The sequence below is a fragment of the Chelonoidis abingdonii genome, chromosome 5, assembly GCF_003597395.2.
Source record: "Chelonoidis abingdonii isolate Lonesome George chromosome 5, CheloAbing_2.0, whole genome shotgun sequence".
Taxonomy (NCBI): Eukaryota; Metazoa; Chordata; order Testudines; family Testudinidae; genus Chelonoidis; species Chelonoidis abingdonii.
The window spans coordinates 136,635,889-136,655,104 of NC_133773.1; the positions used below are offsets into that span (position 1 = coordinate 136,635,889).

At 40.0% G+C, this 19,216-nt stretch overlaps 1 protein-coding gene and 1 pseudogene across 2 annotated transcripts in view; both read right to left on the reverse strand.

The window, feature by feature from the left end:
* The window catches only part of CTNNA2 (catenin alpha 2), an 826,679-nt gene that overhangs the window by 9,315 nt on the left and 798,148 nt on the right, over nucleotides 1-19,216 (reverse strand). Inside the window, exon 18 of one of the 2 annotated variants that reach the window (XM_075066659.1) lies at nucleotides 18,011-18,154. The exons of the other annotated variant lie outside the window; for it this stretch is intronic. Within the exon in view, the coding sequence (XP_074922760.1) occupies nucleotides 18,011-18,154 (144 nt within the window). The remainder of the gene's footprint in view (nucleotides 1-18,010; nucleotides 18,155-19,216) is intronic. 2 annotated transcript variants of the gene reach the window in all.
* On the reverse strand, nucleotides 6,826-15,215 carry LOC142046875 (THO complex subunit 1-like; annotated as a pseudogene).

Genomic DNA, 19,216 nt, shown 5'->3' on the forward strand with positions numbered 1-19,216 from the left:
TGTAATAGGGTCCCTGGGGCATATATTACTGGTCTTACACTATTTAATATTAGTATCAGTGACCTGGAAAAAAACATAAAATCATTCCTGATAAAGTGTTCAGATGAAACAAATAATAATGAAGAGCACAGGTAACTGATACGTAGTGATCTGGATTGCTTAACATGCTGATACAAGCAAACAAAGTGAATTTCAGTAATGTCAGGTCATATGTTTAGGAACAAAGAATACAGGCCATACCTACATGGGGGACTCTATCCCAGAAAGCCGTGATTTTGAAAAAGATTTGATGGATATTCAGCTAAACACGAGCTTCCTGAAGGACGTTGTGGCTGAAAGGGCTAATGCAACATTTGGATGTATAAATAGAGATGTATTGAAGAAGAGTAGAGAGGTAATATCTCCATATTCAGCATTGATGTGATCATCACTGCAATACTGTGTCCAGCTCTCGTGTCTAAAATTCAAGAAGGATATTGATAAACTGGAGAAGATTAACAGAAGATCATCAAGAATGATTAAAGCACTGGAAAATATGCCTTGCAGTGAAAGACTCAGAGAGCTCAATCTATTTATCTTAAGAAAGAGAAGGTTAAGTAAGGGGTTACTTGATCACAGTCTGTAACAGAAATTTGATAATAAAATTTTCAGTCTAGCAGACAAAGCTGTAACAAGATAGAATGGCTGGAAGTTGAAACTAGACAAATTCAGTGTCATAATGAAATGTAAATTTTAAACGGTGAGAGTAATTAACTATTGGAATAACTTACTAAGGCTTGGGGTTGATTCTCCATTATTGGAAACCTTTAAATCAAGGATGGATGTTTTTCAAAAAGATTTGTCCAACCACAGCTACTTGACATGAAGCAGGAATTAATACAGGAAAGTCCTGGAGCCTGTCTTTTGCAAAAGGTCGGGCTAGAGAATGACAGTGGTCCCTTTAGGGTTTAAAATGTATGAATTATTAATTTTTACTACTAATACTAATGGTTATTGTTTAGTCTGATTGGCTTTATCGGGTTAGTTTGTTGTTTGTTTGTTTTTAGTTATTCTTATTTTTGGTGATCATATATTTTAAAATATTGTGAAAGCTAGCTGTTGGCCCCCCATAATAGTTTACAAGCGGCCAGTAGGGGGGAAACAATACACAGTACTGCTCACGGACACAGTAGCCTGAACTTTTGCGCTATCTTTTTCTTTTTGCCTTAAGGCAGAAAAAACTTGCTTCAAACCAGTTTTTACTGAACAAATAACAAAATGTGAAATTTAACAACTACCAATCAAGTGTTAACATGCAAGGGTTTTTGTCTAAATATGTATAAAAAGTTTGTAAAATTTGTGTAAGACGAAGTCTTTTGTACCAAGGTACTGGCTCTCCTTTTTTCTGCAAAATAAAGCATTTTTCCTTATCCCTGTCAGGCTATTATTGGCTCTCAGCTAGGCAGATCTGATATTTCAGTAACAGTTTCTGGTGACCCAGATGGGACTCTCCTAGCTTGAACATTGGACTCCAGATGGCTGCGGCGAACTAGGAGCGGTGCCACTGGGGTGCTTAACCCCTCTTCCTCACTTCACTGCGGCCCCTGGGGTTCATGCTCCCATAAGGTGAGCCTTAATAGGATAAGGAAACACTATGTGGTTCTGGTTTGTTATCTGGTTCTGGTTCTATTCTGTTTAACCGGTTACTGTTGTTTTTCTGCTCTGCATACATTTGGGCATTAGGTGTGTGGGCGGAACTGAGCCTCTCGTTTGTAATTCCTCAGGGTGAAAGCCATTGTGTGCGATGAAGCTCTGAGGTCGAATTAAGATCCTTCTTTCCGTCCCCTGTAGCGGTCAGTGTAATAAAAGTAAAAAAACCTGAATTAGACCGTAATTCTCTCTGTTCTCTGTGTAATTCTCTGCCCGGTCTAAGTGTCAGCAGACAGATGGGTGGGTCTCTGAATAAACACTCTAAAAATAGTCCTTTAAATTATATGTTAAGTAAATGGCCCCTGCCTGGTGTTCAAAAAGGGATGTCAAGAAAGCACTTTTTACAACTTTGCACCCAGGATTGGCCAGACCTGGGAACTGCATGGCCTGAGTTTGGCTCCTTTAATATTCCGACTCATTTAACCCCTTTGCACCTAATATTAAAGAATCAAGTGCCAGGTCAAATGGACTATTGGTTTTTGTGAGACGATGAGGCTCATCATCGCTTAAAGAAGGGACACATTCAGGCCCCTCTATTCCCGAAGGCTTCTGCCCCTCGCAAAGCCGATTGCTGGGAGGATACTCCCCCACGTATTGTCCTAGACTGTGGCCGACCCTGGCAGTAATACCATCGGCTGTGGTAAACCTGGTTTCCTCCTCTACAAAGCCTGGAACAGTAGGTGTATCAAAACAGTTCCCGCCAATAGAAATTGAGGAAGCCACAATTCAAGCAAGTGAGCTAACTAGTAGAGCGACGGGTAGTGGGTACACGTCTTCTCTGACCACCATCCTTAGTCTGTCTCATATGAGACAGGAAGCAGTCTATAAAAAAAAAAAAAGGTTAATATCCAGGCACCCCTGAGGACCATCCCAGTCCCCACAACGGATAGGAGATGTGGTAGACCGTTACGTTCATATCCCTTTTACTACTGCAAATCTTATAAACTGGCAAAACACTACGCCTCGCCTTAGAGACGACCCGGACGTCGTTCACAGGTGATTCCATGTTATTTTTCAGGCTTATAATCCTGATTAGCAAAATGTGGGCCAACTTTTAAATTGTCTACTGCACACGAAAAAAAAAAAAGCGGGTCCTAAGGGGGGGGGCCTGGGAGGCTGCGGAGGCTCCCGGTGATGGGCGCGATATTATAGCTCTCACTAACCCTACTCAATGAAATCCGAATAATTCAGCCCATCAGGCAAATTTAAAAAAATTCCTAACCCATATTTTAATAGGTATAAAACAAGCAAAAAAACCCCTCTAGATTGGTCTAAAGTCCATAATACTGTGCCAAAAATAAAAAAAAGAACACCCTTCTAACTTTTATAAAAAACTTTGTAAAGCATTTTGTACTTTTACTAATATAGACCCCAGGCTGCTGACACACAGTCCACGGTTAGGCTTATTTTTATCTCTCAATCAGCTCCGGACATTAAAAAGCGGTTGCAGCAGCTCGAGGGCGCTAAAAAAAAATCTCTGAAAAAACTGGTAAATGTAGCCACCCGTGTGTATCACACAAAAAATAAAGTTCAAAAAACCAAACAAGTAAAAATGCTAGCAGCCCTTGAGAGCCAATAACAATATTACAACAGCATCTAAACCCACTGGGATAGTCACTGAACAGCAGTGTAAGGGCTAGATTGAGACTTTATTTACATAAGTGTGCAGGACCCTCTTACACCCCGACTCTGGCTAACAGGACCTGCGTGCAGAGAAATAAGCAGTGCTATACATCTGCTTTGTTCCTCCCCAGACCAAGTAGCAAGGAAGAAGTGTGAAATGGATAGAACCTTTGATCCATTCCACCCATTGTTGTAGGGGTAGTACTGGCCAATTAGCTTCTAGTACAGGCCAGCAGTATATTAGTATCCCCTGGGAGCCAGGAGGAAACAAGAGAGGAATTGTGACTCAGAAAGGCATATGAGGAATAATGCCTCCTGGAGCTACTGCTGTGGCAGCTCACCTTCTGCAACAGCCCTTGCTCAGAGCTGTGTCTTAAGGCAAAGGAAAAGTCTACACTACAAAATTAAGTTGACCAAAATGACTTAACCGTACAGCTACTGAAGTAACAATCGTTTTTTATATATCCACACTCTATGTTCCTTCTGTAGGTGGTATATGTCCTTACCAGAAGCACTTGCACCAATTTAACTGCCAGTGCGGAGCAATGTGGGATGGTTTGTGAAAAGAGGCACCTGTCAATGTAAGCAACGCAATGTCTACATTGACACTGCATCAACCTAACCACATCAACTTTAAGTGCTACGCCTCTCGGGGAGGTGGAGTTATTAAGTCGGTGTAGTGGGCGAGTTAGATCAGTGGGAGATAAATTTTTGTGTAGATGCTTACAAGTTAGGTCGAAGTAAGGCAGCTTATATCGACCTAAACTCTGTAGCATAGACCAGGCCAAAATCGAATCCTATATAAATAAATGTATATTTTTCTCACAATTATAGTAATGTCACCTGACATTTCTGTAGAGGTTTCCATCCCAAAGCATTTTACGGTTTTACAAATACGTATTAATGACAACCAATATAGGAATCACTACACCCAGGACTCAAATGCAACCATCTCTGGGTTATTTAAAAGTAACACTACACAACAGGCTAAGGCCCCAATTCACCAACTCATTTAAGCACATGAAGTCAATGTAATAAAGTGCTTTGCTGGATCTGAGGCCAGGACCTGAAGAAAAGTAAAATGCATTAATCAGTTGAAACTATGTGGCAATGTGTTGTAGGTAAGCAAAATGCTATTATCCAAACTGGAATGTGGGCATGACACTGATGTTAAAAAGGTTTCATGGTTATCTAGAGAAAACAAAGTATATTCACCCTTTTCTTGCTATTTTCCCATTGGATTGTAATTAACTTACTCCTCTTGACATGTTGACGTTTTAACTCATTTAGGTAGGTAGTTGTGTTTCATAATGTGCCAATCCACTGATTACTTGTTGTCATTTGCATTTTTTCAATTATAGGTAGGTAAACCATAGGGACTTCCAAGCAGACTTAGTTAAATTGAACACATTCCGCATCCTTACCATGGTTTTTCATACCATTTCTTTCATCATAATGAGAAACAGACAAATGTACCAAGAATTATGGGAAGCTCCTCCATATAACATGAATCATTGCCATTTTGGAAGAGACATACATTGAACTTAGTTGGTTACCAGTTTCATTATGACAATATTCAAAACTATAAGTAGTGTTCTAATAAAAGAAGACACACACAGAGGCAAACATGCACGATATAGAGAGACCGAGAGGATGCATTTGTATATCTGAATAAATCACTTTGACCAATATTAATTGCCAAAAGAGAAAAAAAATACATCTCATTTTATTTTCTTTGTATAAAAATGTCTATTTAATATAAATAGGTATTTAATTTGTGAAAACAAAATATCTAGAGATAAATATAATAGAAGATATTCACTGAACTTAGCTTCATTTTAAATCACATTTAATAGCTAAATGAAGAGATAGGATAATATTATTACTTCTTCAAAAACTATCTATCTATAACAATAGGTCATCATACATTATTTTAATTAAATTAATATTAAATCAACCCGATTGACCCATAACTCCTCATAGTTAAAGGCTGCCATGTGAATGATCTTAAAAGTTAACAAAAATGTTCACATCAGCCCTAAACAACTTTCACTTTGTTTTTACACTCTGCAGCTACCCAGAGATAAAGATGACTTGACTGAAAAATCAGGACCCTTGTTTATATCATAGTTAAACTTATTTTAAGAAATCAGACATGAATCTGATGGTCATCCAGTAGAAAAGGTGTTAAACTCTAATGGTCAAAATGGTAGTGAACTAGAAAGTTTGAAGGTATTTTAAAGTGTTAATTTAAGATGGGGTTTGTGCGTGGAGGTCATCATTAGTGCATGTTTCACTGTTATGCTACTTGTACACTACATACCACCTGCAGCAGCATGTAGGGTATATTTAGCTACACTCCACAATCAAAAGCAGGCTACTTCCACACTGCAGCGTGTAGCTATATGTGTTACTGAAAGGCTCTGGCAGGGACAAGGCAGTGCGTAAAGGCTCAGCGGCAGGGAACTGCTACAGCCTGTTCCCACGGCCTCCCCACTGCCAAAGTCCTTCCCAGCTGCTGGAGTTTTTCATTGCAATGGCGAAAGGCTCAGGCACCTCCTTCTCTTATCCCGCCGCAGGGAGCTGTCAGAGCTTTTCCTTGCCACAGGGAGTTGCCGGAGCCCTTCCCCGTTGCTGCCACACTGCTGGAGTCTTTCCCCTCTGTGGGAACTTTTCACTGCAGTGAGGAAAGACTCCAGCAGTCAGTAGGCAGAGGGACACTACACTGCTAAAATAGCAGTGTCAGCAGAGAAGGCACTGCTTAGGCGAGTAGAGAGCCATGTAAGGAATATATCTGGGTACATACCCACAGGGTCCAGGTGTCTCTTTGCTCACCTAAGAACTCCCTCGCTGTCTACATTGATATTTATCCCCGTGCTAGGAGGGAATGTGGTGTATGTACTTTGTATGCCACTGAAAGGAGTGTGCAGTGTAAATGTGCCTTTAAAGTAATCAAGTTTAGGGCCACAAGGGCTCACCAGATCATCTAGTCTGACCTCCTGTATATCACAGCCAATATCATGGCCACACTGACCCCAGTGAAATCATCTTCTGATTTTATTTACACTGATGCAGGGCCCTGATTCAGCAAGGTGCATAAGAACATTGCTAACTTTAAGGGGACTTCAAATACGACTACTTACTCCCTTCAGCTTAGGTATGTGCTTAAGTATCTTTCTGAATCAAGGCCTAAATCCAGAGTACCTACAATGGATTTAGTGTAGCTTAGTCCAGGTCTGCACTGCAGACTTCTGTCGGCACAGTTATGTTGGTCATGGGAGTGAAGAGGTATGATCCCTGACCAATGTAGTTTTGCCGATGGCGTCCCTAGTGTAGACACCCACAGCTATATCAGCAAAGCTGCACTTTCACAAGTACAGTTTGTTTTGCTTGTTGGGGGAGGTTTAATTACATGAGTACAAAGTGCAGTTTTGCTGGTACAACTGTGTCCATATTAGGAGCACTTTGCTGGTAGTGTTTTTTCTTGCTTTCACCTTATTCTATTAGTTGGGATCAGCAGCTCTTGTTCAGGTCCAAGTACTCTTGTTGATTACTTTGTCCAAGCTGACACCAACTTTCTTCATGTCCTACTTTGGCATCTCGAACCACCTTTTTCTCATTCTTTCTCCTGGTCTTTGTCCCATGAGTGCTAGATCTGATACTCTCTGACAAACACACTCCACGTCTCATTGTCTCATATGATCCAACCATCTTAGTTGATACTCGCTCCTCTTTTCCATAATGGGAGCCACCTGCATGATAACTCATACCATTTCCCTGTGTGACCCCACCATCAACTCTTGTCTTCCTAGTGTTCACCTAAGCATTCTCATTTTGGCAGTATGAAGCAGTTGTTCCTCTCTCATTCATCCACTAACTTTCTGACCCATATGTCTTGGGTAGTCTAATTATGGTCTTATACACTTTGCTCTTTAGTTTACTTGCCATATTCTTATTGCAGAGAACTTCCTTCAACTCCTTCCATTTTCACCAAGCGCTCTTCATGTGACCCCTAATATCTGTTCCATGGTCCTGGCATGGCTCAATACTGAACTGAGGTATTTAAATTGCTGCACAGTCTTTAACTCTATATCATCTAATTATACTGGCTTCTCATTGTCCCTCTCAATAAAGCTTTGCATGTATTCTGGCTTTTGTTGGTTGATTCATAAATCATTTTCTTCTAATGCAGCCCTCCAGTATAGTGGTATTGCTATACTAGTAAAAAAAAAAAAAACAATAGTGGTATTGGTATATCAGGACAATGTTCTTCATGTCGATATGACCTTACATCAGAGTCTGGCCCATATATTCTAGCACTGAACAATATACTGGGCCAGATTCTTAGTTGGAGTAACTCAATGTAGCTCATTTCAATGGAGTTAGGACACTTTACAGCAGCTTGGCTTGATTGGGTCAGCTAGACCATGACCCTGACAGTACAGGATTTGTCCCTATTGCACATTTTCTCAAACTATAGAATCTAGAGTAAGAGAGGCCTGTTGTTGTAGCACAAAGGATCAGATTTATGTGCTTCAGCAGTCATCCATTAGCAGTAATTCCATTCCAGATGCAATTTTGGAAATTGGTTTATTAAAATACCATTCTTATGTCAATGGCTGGTATTCCAAATTGTCAGCATATATCCTTTGAATGAGGCATGATGAGAGCATAAATTTTAACACTTAAAATGAAAATATGGAACACAAGCCAAATGGAAGCCACTGAGTTTGTAATGTTGTCCAGCTACAGCTATGTAAGTATTATTATTATTGGCTTATTTTCATCCTGATAAGAACTGAATGTTAAGAAACTGTAATTTCTTCCATGCATCTGTCATAAATCCCACAGGAAGCAGGGATATAGATCCTTGTATTATTGGTTCAGTAATCTTAAAGCAATGGGGAAAAAAAATCTAAAATTTCTAACTAACTAGAGTGGCATGGGAGGCAGTGAAACTGGACATGTGGATGAGGTTCTATTTGGGATGCAGTGTTTCTTTATCCGAGTGTAACAGGATGTAGCAGAGTCCCATTTGGGCATGCCTCTTCTCTGCTCCAAAAACCGCTCCAAGACCTTCTGGCTCAGCAGTCACCAGTGCAGTTTACTTACATAATGCCATCCCACCACCTTCTCACCAGGTACAGTGTGGGGGTTCCAGACTTGAGGACTTCTTAGCTTCTGGACCCAGAAAGGCAGAGATACCATGCACCTTCCCTTCCCTGGCTTCCTCCTTTTTATCTGCCTCCCTTGGCTTCCCTCCTCTGAGGCTTTTATACAGCCCCAGGCTAAGGCTGGTAGCTGTTTCCCCTTTGCCAATCAGGTGCAGGTTTCTCTAGCCATCTCCAATTTACCTCCCTTAATTGGAACAAGGGTTACAGAGGGCTGGATCAGGAGTTCCTGCACAGCACCCTGTCACACCCAGTGTAACTATATTAGAAACTCTGTGTTTGACATCTGCATTAAAAATACAGCAAACGAGTAGATCACACATCAAGAAACTACAAAGCCATTTCTTTAAATGTAATGAGTTAATATTATCCACATATTGCAGAACACTTCAACTTTCTTTGCAAAGACATCAGATTTCATGTAAAATCTAATGTTACAACAATAAAATCCTTGAAACCATTCTGCCATCTCAGCTGGATCTTTTAGTGTCTGTGGATGGATAACAGACTCAGTCCTTCCATGTCTGGTTTGAGGAAAAGACCTAATCACAGGGTGGAGGAGAGGATGAAGGTCCCATCACAAAAATAAAATAAGATTATGTCTCCTAGAGTGGTTGACTCAAACAATATTTTGGAGAAGGCACAAGATCCCAACCTGTCAAAGAAGATATATTGTCAGCATGGATACTGAAGCTGCCCAGAATAAAAAGTCTCTTGAGAATCCAGTGATCCAACAAGAAGTCAGTAAGGTAAAAATTCAGGTGAGTGGTCTTCATACAGCCAGAACTTCATAAAACATTTTATGCTAGGATTCACAAGCAGACAGATACCACACAAATCAGTCCATCTTTGATACTGGACATCTTCTGAACCCACAGCCAGGTCTCTTCACTAACCCTCCCAGAATCTGATGCATGAAAGAAAGTGCAGACGTTCATATTCAGTTGCTATTACATCTATAAGAGGTCAATATAGGGTTGCTGGTCAATACTATTGATTTGGCTCCTCCTGGTTTGAATTCTGTATTGTATGCCTTTTGTGAGAAGGTTTAAAGATTTAACAAATATATCTAGATTTTTTTTTTATATTTCAGTTTTTCCAAGAGAATATAATGCTTCTATAAAAGTATTAGATTGCCAACTCTGGAGACCAGTCTCGCTTATTTATCCAGAGAACAAGTACAGCAACTAGAGAGACTGTGCAAGTTTTTCCTTACTGTCTTACCTGGAGATATTTGGAAGACTCATGTTGATTGGTTATTGCACAATCAACACCAAGTAGGGTAACTATCAGACACAAAGTGCAATGGACGTTCAGTACAATGACATCAATAAAGCACATAGACTAGCACATTTCTTTTCATAACAGTGTGTTAGCCACAGCTGTTCCTTCCGATTTTGTCAGTGTAATCAAACAGGACGATATGGCATTTCAATCTATATTGCTAAAAAAGTGTGACTGTCCAACTTCTTTTCCATTTGTAAGACTGTCAGAACCTCTCCGTATGTGTTATCTTCCAGTCTTCATCTGAGATGATATCTCACATTCCAAGGCAAATTGCTTCCTAACTAAATTCAAATGCGTGAGGTTGCCTTTGCCCAGGTCAGCATAAGAAGAGTTTGAGGATGACTTTGCTGGCATACATGGTTTTCCTCAGGGGAGCTTACCAAAACCATCAATCACATGCAGTCCTGAAATGAATAGGATGTAATAGAATTGTTGAATGGCAGATATTGGCACAACAACGGTTCGTTGCTTCTGTACTGGCATGGCATTTCATTGCTTGCCAACTAACATTTTGCATCTTGTATAAAACTCACAAGTGCTGACCACTTGTAAGATGTTGAGTTCCCTCCATTTCCACGGAAGACAGTGAGAGCATTCAAGGCCTGATCCAAGACCTAATCAATGGAAAGATTTCTTTTGATTTCAGTGAGCCCAACCCTGTAGGACTGGGCCCATAGCAAAAGGAAGAAGGAAAAGACGTCTTGACCACATGAAATATGATCATACAGGTAGTAGTAGAAGATCTAATATTCCAGTTGATATGATAGTCCATCAGCTAGCAAATGCATAACTCAATTTTTCAGCACAGGCGTAGCCATGTTACAGGTTATGTGAAGATTCTGGTCAATCACCGAATATATTATCTGTGAATATAAAGTGGCTCATTATGTAGATACTATTGGCCATTTTACTTTGAAAAAGAAGCAGTTTGGAATTTCTGGATACTTTGCAAATAAATTAAAACACAAACAAATGAGTTACAAATTCGGTAGATATCCCAAGAAAGAACAAAGAACAAGAGGAAGTAAAATGAGCCAAACCTCACTCATTTTATTCACAAGAGTAGTCTTGTACATGTCAAATTTTGGTGGCCTCAGTGAGATTACCTGAATGAGTAAAATGAGCAGGATTAAGCCCAATTTAGACACCAAAGACACTTTTTCATCACTTATGTCAATTCTGCAAATGTTTATACATCTGAATAACTTTACCCATAGGAGTAGTCCTATTGATCTCAATGTCACAGTTACACACGTAAAGTGTTTGCAGGACTAGGATTTAAGTGAATAATGCTCCATTTGGCCAACTTTTAGAATTTGCACCAGAGGTCATTCAAGAAAAGTGCTAGAGGACAATAATCACATATTTGGCATCAACAGATATTTAACAATTCATCAGATTTGGCTGGTTCAACACCATTTCCTTTAGCAATTACATGTTATGTTACTGAGTTACATTAGGAAACCATAACTCATTTGGTCAAAATTTTATTTTGAGCGTCAGAATCTTGAAAGGAACTTTAATCTAAAAACAAATGCAAAGGTACATACAATGCAGTCTGAGTAATGCACATGCTTTAAGATTTTTTGTACTAAATATCCTGGGGATACTCATTTCTATATATATGCAGAATAATGCAACTCTCCCTCCACTTCTTCTCTCCAATTTATAATCACCTAGGTATGTTACACAGCTAATCTCAGCCTTTACTTTAAAAACGGAAAATATAAGGAAGTCCCTTAGCCTTTTCCTTTGCGAAGACAACCCGGGTGTAGCTACAGATTTGGGGTTATTTATGGTTCTCTGTACAGTTGCCTAGACCTAGTATTGGTAGCTGTGAAAACTATGGCCATGTGTCCCTTTATTTTATGCAGGATCCATGATTTTTTCATGGTAATGGGGGCGAGAGTTGAGTGAATTGCTACTAACGACGGCCTTCTCAGCTGTCTGAATCTGATCCACTTCCTCTGCTCTGAATCTCTTTCAATGCCTGGCCTCAAAAAGGAATAATCCATGAGCATTATAAAGACAGTGTGGTCCAGGGGCCTAGGCATAGAATCGAGAAGAAGTGACTGCTGCATCCTAATTCTGACTCTAATATGGGCTTCTTCTGTGGCCATGGTCAATACACTTAGACCAAAAAAATATAAAATGCCTAAACTGATGGTCTAATTTTTGAGAGCTACTGAGAACCCACAACACACAATTCAGTAAGTGAATCCTGAGGGGGCTTAGCACTTCTGAAAAGAAATCAGTTCCTTGTTGTCTCCAATTAAACAGGCCAAGAATTAGGGCAAACAGCATCTGTGAATACTTTTGAAATTGTTGTCTTTAATCTCTCTGTCTGATTTTTCCAAACTGCCACATGAAGAAAATTACTTACCTTATGGGGGTGTTGTGATTATTAATTAGTTAATATTTGTAAAATGTTACAAAAGTGTGAAAACTCACCAAGACCTCGTGGCTCCAAGACCCCTAGTTTATTTACATAAATGTTCTTTGCAAAATATTTTTAAACTTTTGTCCGGACCTGAGTACAAGGTGGGCTCCATTTCTCCAAAAGCCCCATCCCATCCCCAACCTCATATTTTTTCATGTATATTCCAAGACTATTAAGCATGTCACTGAGAACACGGTTGATGTTTCCTCTAACTGTTCAACTCTAACTCTTCTTTGTCAGCAACATTCCCAGTGTAATCAATTGAGCAGCTAACATTAAGTGATGGGCTTCGGCAAATCAAAGTTGTTACCCTGGATATCTCTGTTAATGGTATTGGTAAATGATGGCCATGACTCTGAAGCTATTTCTAATTTTACTGGCGAATACTGTGGTGACTCTGGTGCCACTTCTAATGAGTTGGCAAGACTTCTTTTGCAGCACTAATTCTACTAGCATGAGTATTTCCCGTATACTGCACTCTGCAACCAAATCTGGGGAAGAAGTAATAAGAATAGCTCAGGGCAGAATTTACGTGAGGGTGAAGCTACCCTACTACGTCTCCGTATTAACATGATTTCTCTCTCGGGCTGTGGGGTTGTTTTTATTTTGTTTTGGTTTTTTTGGTTTTTCTTGGTGCTGAGTTTTTTTTCGGGGGGGGGGGCAGATGTTTTGGTGGAATCCATAACAAGATGAAAAATTGTTATGTGTTTCATTTATTGCCTCAGTTTCTTTGTCTGCTCCTGTCAGCTCCATTACTATTGTTTTCCCTTCATCCTACTTCTTTCATGTAAATTTAATGTAAATGTAATTCTTAGATTTGCTCTTGCTGTTAGAAGCCTTGCTCCACTGGGTCACCATCTTTTACCAGATTCTCATGTTTGGACCAGCTTCCAGTAGTGATACAACCAGGTTTATGATGGAAATTGTCAACTAAGTAACAATGGCAATGACAGAAAAATATGAAGTTTTTATAACTCAGAAGATGCTCTCAGAACAAGATATACAATCTTCAGAACTTGTGGTCAACTGGGTTGTTTTATACAGTACAAGTGCTGCATCTTTTCATTGCTGGTATCCTCTATCCAAACCCCACTCACTAGTTCTTGTTGTTTTTATCTTTTTTGCCAGGGAGAGTGCAGACTGGGAACTGGTGAGACCTGGATAGGGAATGTAGGTGTCTCAAAAATTATCTGAGGGCCTAATGATTTAAAGCACAACTGGGAGTCATGACTCCATGCATTTCTTTCTGCTCATGACTTGCGATGATGGCATTGTTCAAGCCATTTACCCTTTTGCCATGGGTTTTATGTTTGCCAATTTTTTTGAGATAATCAAATGAGATACATTGTGAAAATGCAAAGTAGCATTATTAGTTAAGTGAGTCTGGCAAATGACTGATTGGCTAATGCCTTTAAATAAATATATATAGGTATACCTTTCTCATAGAACTGGAAGGGACCCTGAAAGGTCATCAAGTCCAGCCCCCTGCCTTCACTAGCAGGATCAAGTACTGATTTTTGCCCCACATCCCTAAGTGGCCCCCTCAAGGATTGAACTTACAACCCTGGGTTTAGCAGGCCAATGCTCAAACCACTGAGCTTTCCCTTCCCCCCCATTTGATTTTTAAAAAAACTTTTAAATTTGACCTGTCCCTTTAGCTATTGAAATAGTATTAGATATGGCAGCAAGATGTGATGGCGGAAGTTACTGTCACTCAGCTGTAAATCCATTAGCTTTTCACTAGTTAAGAACTTTGCAAAGTAGACATGTTCTCCCCCTGTTTTTAGCTCTTCCAACTTTTTTCTGGAGGCCTGCATGTCATCCAATTTGTAGCTTTTAAAAACAGCCAAAACTACTTCTGAGTACTTAAGAAATGTCGTCTACGAGATCTTCTCACAGCACTGCACACGATTCCTAAAGTAATCCTGAAGCGACCAGAATTTTCTATACAGGTTGCAATCTATTGGAATGGAGCAACTTGTAGGAGCTTCATCATCTCCCATTTCACCTTCTTTTACTTCCATTCCTTCATCTCTCTCCTGTATTTGCTTCTATCACAGAGTGCTCTCTTGTTAGTATTGAAAACTGTAACATTTTCCAGATTAAACTGACTTTGCAAATTAAGTCCTGACTTCTCTGAAAGAGGAAATAATCTAGCCAGGAATAGCTGAATTCTTCCACAGAAAACTGTGTTCTGTGATTTAGATAATCTTCTTAGCAAGGCCGGCTCCAGGCCCCAGCGCGCCAAGTGCGTGCTTGGGGCGGCATGCTGCAGGGGTGCTCTGTTGGTTGTCGGGAGGGCGGCAGGTGGCTCCGATGGACCTCCCGCAGGCGTGCCTGCGGAAGGTCCGCTGGTCCCACGACTCCGGTGGAGCATCCGCAGGCGCGCCTGCGGGAGGTCCACCGGAGCTGCGGGACCGGCGAAAGGCAGAGCACCCCCCGCAGCATGCCGCCGTGCTTGGGGTGGCGAAATGGCTAGAGCTGGCCCTGCTTCTTAGGAGATCATTGCACATTCTCAGCAAGTAATTTTTCCCAGCTGAATAAAATGTATTTGATTTCCATGTAGTGACATTTTTTTTCAACAAAGGTAAAAATTTTGTCACACTGATCCAAAGGCAAGCAATCCAGAACATCTCCCAGAAGCACAAAAGGGGTTGATGGTGTGCAGATACCATCTGTAACTCCATTAAAAGCAAGAGAAATAATAGCCAAGACGTTTTCACATGAAGCTTGGTTTATAATTTCCTCTTCTAGAACAACTCTGAAAGATTGATCCAGGGTGCATTTCTTTTCATTTTCACTTTCAGGGATCTGGCTGAATGCATTCAATAAGGGTTTGATAGTTTTGTTGGCCAAAGCGTCTTGAGTAGAATTCGTGAAGTGGAGCCGTGCCTCTTGCAGAGAGAAGACTCTCTTACAGATAAAAAGTCTAGGGTATTAAGGTGGTCACGGTCTCCTTCCTGGTTCCTCTGACCACTGGCATTTAGCCAGCTATGATTTACCATTTTACCAGTGGTTTAAATAACTGCAGGACAAGATTTAAAAGAATTGTGATTTAAACCAACATGAAGGGTTCCCTGACTGCTATGGGTCTGACTCTCTTTTTAGTGAAACAGGGATAAATCAAGAGTAACACATTTGATGTTGATGGAGTTACACCACTCTAAAGGAAATGCAAACGAGGGCAGACTGATGATCCTCCATCTGCCAGCTGACAGTTTTTGAACAGACGGAACATTTCACAATTTCACAACTCCTCCCTCACTCCCAATATCATAAAAGGAAAAGGAGGAGATAACAGTCATTTCTAGCCAAGAAGCCTCTAATTCAACTTCTGAGAGAGTTCAGACTGGCAAGTGTTGAGGATTTGGGAATCATAGGGATGCCCATTAATCACACTGATAATGTGTGTGGATACATGCAGTTGAAGCCATATAATTAAGCTGCTACTTAGAATTTAGCATTATGTGCTTGAGGAAGCCACATGAGATTTCTGTGCATTTATCTGCTTCACATACATGTATAGATACACTTGAGTAATTCTTTTGTTCTTACACTGCTAGCCAGCATGAGTGCCCAACTGATCCAAGACAAACTTGGATGTGTGCTTTCATCTTTTTTTTTTAATAAATAGTGTTGTCAAGTAATGTTCAATTCATAAAAGAAGTTGGGAAGGATTAACTAGCTCAAAGAGCAGATATTTGGAACAAATTGCTCAGCTTGCTGCAGTTACAGTGCCCATCTTCCACACTAAATGAAATCAGTGCAAAAAACTGGACCACCGTTTTTGGGTTTTTTTTTTTTTTTTACTTTATGTAACTTTCATGCACAAATACCAGAAAGTAAAATAAATATTGCCAATGGTAGAATAAATATTTCATCCTGTGAAGTGTGGAATATAAGTACTTTGTACTCCCAATTTCTTTATTGTATTTAGCCTATCTGCCAATAAAATAATTGAACAGGGGAAATGGATAGTGCTGTAGATTAGTAATAGGCTATTTAGCCTTTCACTTTCAGGCTGCAGGATCCATTATAATCCTGGGATAGTACTGACAGAAATTTGTTATTATGACTAGCCATAGGCATCTGCCTGATTTGTTGTTGATTAGAGTTGTGTCACTTTGCATGTCCATCCCTTTACTGTCCTTCATTCAAACCCCACCAACTGGTTGGCCCACTGTGGACCCCCGTCATTTATCTTGGAAGATACATTTGGGGAACCAACCCTCCATAGCCTTCAAGTGACAAATGCACTGATTCCACTGCATGTCTAATATATGCCAGTGACCTAGAGATGAAAGATTCTGCATCTTGTATCCAGTTCCTCAGAGCTATCCAGTCATCTGAAAAAAGTACGTCATCTATCAGACTAAATTACACTTAGGTTGAAAAGGCTACGACCATGCTCTCTTTGTCCTTTGATTTATAGAGTACGCATTGCCACCTTCTACTACCGGTCACTGTGATACGATAAGGCCCCACACAGAGTTGGGAAGGAGCTTTAAATGAACAAGAAGAGCAATATCTCTGCCATCCCTAGAGGCCAAAATCCTCACATGACCCTTCTTCTGCCCTTAGTAAGAGAGCTCTGAAATTATGACACATTTAATAGGTAGCCAAGAGGCAGAACAAAAGTAAAAGATCTTTGCACTCCATTTGTCTTTCTAAAATGCTGAGGGATATAGGGGGAAAAAAACACACACAAGTAGTAATACCAGGACCCAAGGAAAAAAAGCAAGCGTTAAGAGCTATTAACTATAAAAGCTATGTTTAAATAACGTAAGGGCTGTAACACAAACCAGCAAAGCCAGGATATAGGTCTGTCTCATCTTACAAAGGGGTTCCGTTCCGCGGTTAGCGCATAAAGCGAAAACGGCATATAGTCAAAATTACATTGAATTGAATGGCGGGCAGAACTGCCTGCACTACAGAAACAGTATTTAAATTGTTATTTTTCTCTTTTTGTTTTTGTTTTTGCCAACCGCGTAAAGCTGAAATCGCACATGTTAAATGTGCATAAGATGCGACAGACTTGTATTCCGTTAGAGCTCATTCGGCTACTCCATTAATTCACAGCATTCTGAAGCTTTGACTTTGAATTTCAAAGATTGTGTCTAAATATTAATCATGTGTTTTGGGCTTACTTCACTTTCTTAATGTTTTTGTCTCCTTTTTAATATTTTTTGCAAAAAGGTTCTTAAAAATGGGCTGATGTCAGCAAGTAGGCATACACATATTTAGAATTAAGCAGAAAAAAATAATAAATATAGAAGATCTGGAGAAAAGAAATGTTCCATATATTCCAAAAAATTAAACATATCTACACAGTTAATAATAATAATAAATACAGGAATTACAATATCTTCCATTTATAAAGCACCTTTAATCCCAAAGCACTGTACAAAGTAAGGGCCTGATTCTTCATCAACGAAGTCAATGGAAGTTTAGCTACTGATTTCATGGGGACAGAATTGGGCTCTTAAATTGATATGTACCATATTCAGTGGGATCCCTTCACCCATTACTAAAATGAGGCCATCTCTGAAGGAGAATGTGGTAGCTGTTTTACAATTCAGAGAAAGTCTGCACAAAAGATTAGATTGGTAAATGAAGAAAAAATCTTTTAAAGTTTAGAAAAATAACATGCAATTGACTTTGTGTGAGCTTTGTACTTTAATCCCTCCCCCAAAACCTAAATCGACCAACAAACAAAATCCCCTCTTAAAAATCCCCCCCCCCCCAAAAAAAACAGTCAGAGCTTTACATGACAGTATAAATTAGAAACAAGGTTACTCACCGTGGAGGAGTCACTGCTTCCGTTCCCAAGCGTAGCTCCCTCAGCACAGGTGGGTAGGTGGGTAGAAAGTTGACTAGCCCTGCCCCCATCTATGACATCACATTCTACCTCATAAAAGGTAGTGAAAGTGCTCTGAATTCCAGTCTGATTTCCGAGAGATACAGAAAAGAGAGAGTGAGGGAGAGAGCAAGAGAAATACCGTACCCTAATGCAGAGGAGAGAAGAGAAAATGTGTGCTGAAGGAGCTATATGCTTGGTAAAGGAAACAGGGACTCTTCCATGGTGAGTAACCCCACTGTGCCATTCCTCTCACTTGCACCCTTACCACAGGCAAGAAAAGTACTGAACAATTTGCTAAGAGAGGACGAGTGAGCTCTGGTGCTGTATGAATGATGAAAACTAGAAGGGCCAGGAAAGGCTACCCTGTTGAACACTGATTGCACCAGAGTGGACGAGGGAATTTGGCAGAGGGATTAAAAAGTAACATTTTTGTGTATCTTTTTAAACATTGGGAATGCACATATAAAGGTGATGTAAGCAGCTGGAATTCCACTGACTTCAATGTGAGTTACACACATACACACTAGGGCTGAATTTGGTCCATATACAAGTCAGAGGAAAGTTTTGGCCAACTGTTTTAGAGAAATCAGATTAGGGGGCAGGGAACTTTCACTAGCATGAAAGTCCAAACATTGTGGTCAGGGAGAGTCAACTTTCTCTCACCCGCCTGCCTGAGCTGAGAGAACAAGTGAGGGGAATGGTAAACATTCCAGGCAAACATTTATTTACAAGCACACTTTAAAGTAACAGCAAAATTACACAAAGGTGAGAGCTTTAGAGAGTGTATATTTTAGTCTAGGAATTACACACAATGGCACCTTCTACACTGAAGCCAATTCTCTCAGAGAAAAAACTTCCCTATAACCAGAATTGTGATTTACAAAGGGAATTTTCATTCTAACTCTCTCTAAATGGAATTTTACTCTATCAAATTCTGCATAAAGCCTGTTTTACAGTATATATTCCATTTATCCATTACAGTTTTGATTTTCTTATTAACCCAACTCGACATCCCAGCTAAAAATGTAGTATATTTACAATGGGCTAAATCTACCAGACTTACTCATATTGAGTAGCACCTCCATCACTAGGTAGCCACATTGCTCCCACACTAAGGGACTACTCAATGTGAGCAAGAGCGATAGA